The following is a 5,504-nucleotide window of genomic DNA, read 5'->3' as shown; positions in this document are numbered from 1 at the left end:
AAGGAGCACTCTGGCTGCACTTCTTCCAAAACAGATCTATTGGTTCTTTTGGCAGTCCATGGCACTTTCAGTATTGTCCTCCAACACCACAACTCAAAGGCATGAATTCTTCTACAATCTTCCTTATTCACTGTCCAGCTTTCACATCCGTATGAGGTTACTGAAAATACCATGGCTTGGTATTTTCCATATTTACCATATCTAAAACAAAGATCAAGGGCCTGGGACTTTAAGATCTACAGAAGAACGATATATGGATGAGTATCAAATTAAAAAGTTATCATCCAGAGTAGAAGTGATGCCAGAGATGGAGGCAGAGACGATGATGTGGAGAGATGGAGCAGCTGGGGACTCTATACCCAGGGAGGGAGAGGGGCTGTGTGCTGACGACTGCAGGCAAGCTTGCAGGGTATAACCCTTTGGTTGGTTGATGATGCTTAGAGGGGATTGTAACCATGGCAATGAAACAATATACGATAAGATGAATGTAAAGCTAATGTTCTCCCATGTAAACTATCACATAATTCACAATAAAACATTTTTTTAAAAATAAGTTGTCATCCAAGGAAATAGAAAAAAGCTATATCTCTAGATAAGAGCTCTGGTAGCATAGTGGGTTATGAGTTGGGCTGCTAACTTCAAGATCAGTAGTTCAAATCTACCAGCCACTCCTTGGGAGAAAAATAAGGTTTTCTGCTCCCATAAAGATTTCAATCTCAGAAGCCATAGACAAGATCACTGTGATTGGAACCAACTCAATGCCATACAACCACCACCACTCACATTTCTACACGTCATGAATATGTCTGCTTGGATAATGCCACAAGGTTTCCCTGAAACTCTTGATTCTACTAATTTTAAGTGACAGGATTTCCTGAGTATGCACTAAGACTTCTGTGGGGTTTATTCCATTTTGAAGTTAGACACAATCGCATGTGGATTTTCTTGGAGCACAAACTGATTAGGTTTCAAATATGATATAACTGCTGCAACAATATGTTGTTGTTGTTGTTAAGTGCCATTGAGTCGACTCCCACCCATAGCAACCCTGTACAGGGTTTCTGAGGAGCAGCTGGTGAGTTTGAACCACCAGCTTTGCAGTTCAAATGGCTTTGCAGTCTGGTGCGTTAACCTACAGCACCACACCAGGACTCCACTGCAACAATATGTTGTTGTTGTTGTTGTTGTTATATGCCATGGAGTTAGTTCTGACTCATAGTGACCCTGTACAGGGTTTCTGAGGAGCAAACAGAAATCTTGAGTTCTTGGGAACTCAAACAAAATCAGGTTGACAAGAGAAACTATACACAGATCAGGAAATGGGTGGAGTTACTTTAGAGTAGATAAAAGCATCAAGTTTATTTTTATGTAAATGTGGGATGAAATATAGTGCTGTAAGAAGCCCTGGTAGAGTCCTGATGTGGCACTGTAGGATAAGCACAGGACTGTTAACCTCAAGATCGGTGGTTCAAACCCACCAACTGTTCCTTGGAAACCCTATAGAGAGTTACTATGAGTCGAAACCAACACAACAGCAATTAACAACAACATGAGTTGGAATCAACTTGATGGCACTTAGTCTGGTATTTTGTATACAGTGCTGTCATTTGTAGGGGCCTATGATACGTAAATACCTTATTTAATCAATTTATTACTATTTTTAATCTAGCTTTTGTAAAATAGTTATATATATATTCAAACTGATATATTTTTAATAAAATGTCAGAATGGAACAAATTAAACATGATAGAGGTTATTAAACTCTTTCAGTATACCAATTCCAGAATACTAATAGAATTTCTGTCTACAAAGGGAGGAGATCACATAGATAACTAGTACTCCCAAGAACCTCTGTTTTAACTGCTTTGACCCTTATCCTACTACATTGTTAGGAAGAGCAAAAGGCCACGGAGTTACACCCCTGACATTACTCAGAGGACACAGCCTGAATAAGATATATCTAGCATATCCCTCTCCTTGAAATTAGAGTAAAAAAAGACAAAACACCAATAGTATTTGAGAATGAAATTTCAGCTAAACCAGTAGCAACAAAAATGACATTAAATTCAAAGATGTCAGCTTTCCTCACAAAATAGTAATAAAATTGGAAAGACGATGTAAAGAACATTTATTGAGTATATACCATGTGCCACGTATTTGGCTAAGAGTTTGAGCCATACTGTCATATTTCATCTTCGAAACAACCTCGTGACTTAGGCAGTGTGTATGGCATAGATAATATAAAGGATAAATAATTCATTAAACTCAGCTGCTTAAAACATAATGAAATTTGAAAAGATATGTGTCTACTTTTTCTGATACATTAGCAGCATTAAATGCAACTATATTATCAAGTGAATTTCTAGCTACTTAAACACACACAAAAAAGCAAAATTTAGTGCCCTTCATATATTTTTTAAAAAGGAGATTATCAACATCATTCTTACTGCCTAAATATTAACCAAAAAATATTATCAGATACATGGTAAGCTAGCAATTTGTTGCAAGTTTTCATTTTTATTCAGCTGGAAGGTTGCAACCAAGAACCCACTGGAGTTTAATGAATAATAATAGTAAGGCCACTTTAGCATCATTTATCTAAATATATGTCCAGAAAACAATGCATATTATGAATCAATATTATAACAGACATAAAAAATTTAAACTATTTGCTTACCCAAATCAAACATCAGGTGAATTCCACAATTAATAGGTTTTTTATTAAGGAAAGAAACATTATAATATAGCTTCCTCTTACCTTATAAAATAATCATTGCGAATCAGCAAAAGATGTTGAAGAATAGAAATGAAGTATCCCTCTGCTCTCGTTTCCTTGACCATATTCCACACCATGTTGTAAACTTCATATGCCTCAGTAAATTGATTAAGGAATATGTGGATTTATTTATACTCTACACTGAACAGCTGCAAAATAATAATGATGATGATGATGACAAAAGTACAGAACCTGCTCCTTAAAACTTGGAAAGATTATTTGGTATCTAAATATAAAATCAGTTAGAAACCTACTGCTTAACCATTGTGCTACTCACCAAGGGAGAAATACCTGGCAGTCTGCAGTCTACTTCCAGTGATTATAGACTTGGGAGCTCTAAGGGGGCAATTCTACTCTAACCTAAGGGATTAGCCTGGGAATAAACTCAATGACAATGGATTCAAGGTTTTTGATTTTGTAACTGTAAATTGGAAACTTGCATATATAACACATTGGGTGATGTCAACAATTAAGGTAATCAACAACTAATAGAATGGTTGCAAGTTTGAGTCCAACCAGAGGTGCACTGAAAGAATGATCTAGTTCTGAAAGATTATAACTATTGAAAACCCCATGAAACATTAGACTACTCTGACATGCATGGAGATGCAATGAATCAGATACAATGGCAACTGGTTGTTTTGTTGTTGTTGTAGCTTTATATTAAAAATGAGACTTGGAGAGAGGGAGCATCTGAGGACTCTGGAAAGAAAGGGACTGAGAGATGGCAACCAGGAGGCAGACTTGCATATGTGCCCTTTGGTGGTTTAAAGTATTATACATGCCTGAGTGTTTTTTTTTTTTTATTTTTTTTTTTTAACAGCTTATATGAATAGAGAGAAATACTGTTAACTGATGGTACATGGAGGGGATTATAACCATTGTAATGAAACAAAGTGTACGGTTTGTTGAATAGAACTGATGATTGCCCTGTAAAATTTCTTTCAATTCACAATAAAAACTTTAAAAAAAAAAAAAAAAAAAATTGAGATAAAAAAATCAGGTAGAGGGAAAACTGTGGCAATGATGACTTTACCTAACCCCTCCTGACTTTCCTCCTACAATAAATTCAAACCAGTAGGCCAAGTAGTAGTGGACAGCTGGTCGAGAATATTGAACTAGGTTCTGGGAATCCACTGACCAAGGGAACTTTTGGAAAGCTTGCTCTATCATAGAAGAGCCCCAGTGGAGGTCAGCAACTTAGTGGTTCTCAAGAAGAATGCAGATCTCTGCAGACGCACAAAGTTAATATGGGGCCCACATGAGTATATGCCTAAGGCACAGCAAAGGAATTTACCAATGAACTGTGGTCACCCTATGTCTAACACTGAAAAGCACTAAGATGGGGGAAAAAGGAAAAAGAACAAGTTGCATACATACATATAAGAATGTAGCTAATACAATCCATTGTGCATGTATACATAAGTATTCCTAAAAATGCACACTGAATACAGAAAGGTTTACACAAAAATTCATCTGACTCATAAAGATTTTATTTCATACTGTTTATATGGAAATAGCTTCAGAAGTTCAATATTTTAGGATGTGGAGACTGCAGGTTGTGATTTTAGCAATAATTTTACAAACTGAGCTACGCTTCATAATAAAAGGATATTCAAGTTCAGCTTTAATATCTTCAAGGCGATGAGAGAACTCTGTCAAATCTTCTTCTTTATGCTCATCAAAGACTTTCAGTTGGATATCCAGGACGTCATTCTTCACACGTTTTAAATTCTAAATGCATTCAATAGAAATTATGATGAATAATTTTGTTTTTAATCATATAAAAGAATTAATAGAAAACATCAAGCAAATGTATTCTTTTAAACAATGCACCAACCATTCAACATGATTTATAGCATTGAAACATTTAAAGTGTTAAATAATGCTCAAATTTATCATCTGTATTTCAAAAGTAGATTTTTATACTCAAGTCTTCTGCCACAAATTATTTCCAAACAAATTGTTCTTGAATGTAATTTATCTAAATTTCCCCCTACTCAAATACTCTTTAAATTTAAAAATTAAGAAGGAGACTGCAAGGTACTTACTGGAAATATCTCTTTCAATCCACAACGCATAAATTCATTTCTGATGTGAAGCCTCAAATCCAAATCATCAGGAGATGTAACAAGGGCATTGATGAGCTGCATGCATGCTACCTGCAACAGATTACATATCAAAACTCAGGCTTGGTTTCCAACATTAAAGTATGAGGTACAAAACTGAAAACATCAAGATTCTAATCCAAGTATCCACATATATATATTCCCTCACAGTGTTACAGTTAGTTACTGACAGGTTAATTTTGACGGTTATTCTATATGTGCAAAGCAGAACAATGCTAATATGGCTTTCAAAGCTGTGACCTTTGGGAAGCAGATCATCAGGCCTTATTCCAAAGGCATCTATAAGTAGGTCTAACCCACCAACCCTTCAGATTAGGAGTCCAGTACATAACCATGTGAGCCACCTAGTGATTCCTTCCTTCACAGCAGAGCCTATTAAAACAATGACTTGCAAGTAAAGTATCTTCTTGTTGTTATCGGTTTTGACTTACAGTGAACCTGTATAGGGTTTCTGAGGAGAAGTTGTTGAGTTTGAACCAACCAACTTTGTGGTTCCAACTGACCCTATGGTCCAACGCTAATCCTACAGTGCCACACCACAATAATATATTGTAGAAGTATCATTTCACTGGAGTTTTGGTTGTGTTTTTTTTTTTTTT

The 5,504-nt window shown here is 35.9% G+C and overlaps 1 protein-coding gene across 3 annotated transcripts in view; it reads right to left on the bottom strand.

Annotated features, from left to right (window-relative positions):
* DIAPH3 (diaphanous-related formin 3) overlaps window positions 1-5,504 on the bottom strand; it is a 727,649-nt gene that overhangs the window by 462,482 nt on the left and 259,663 nt on the right. For all 3 annotated transcript variants that reach the window (XM_006837594.1, XM_006837595.1, XM_006837596.1), the window contains 3 exons: window positions 4,828-4,938; window positions 4,392-4,510; window positions 2,759-2,875 (listed from right to left, as the gene is read on the bottom strand). In XM_006837594.1, the coding sequence (XP_006837657.1) occupies window positions 2,759-2,875; window positions 4,392-4,510; window positions 4,828-4,938 (347 nt within the window). The remainder of the gene's footprint in view (window positions 1-2,758; window positions 2,876-4,391; window positions 4,511-4,827; window positions 4,939-5,504) is intronic.

The sequence above is a fragment of the Chrysochloris asiatica genome, unplaced genomic scaffold, assembly GCF_000296735.1.
Source record: "Chrysochloris asiatica unplaced genomic scaffold, ChrAsi1.0 scaffold00022, whole genome shotgun sequence".
In the NCBI taxonomy this organism is placed as follows: Eukaryota; Metazoa; Chordata; class Mammalia; order Afrosoricida; family Chrysochloridae; genus Chrysochloris; species Chrysochloris asiatica.
The sequence above is the reverse complement of the archived record's forward strand: the minus strand, read 5'-3'. Positions and strand labels throughout refer to the sequence as shown.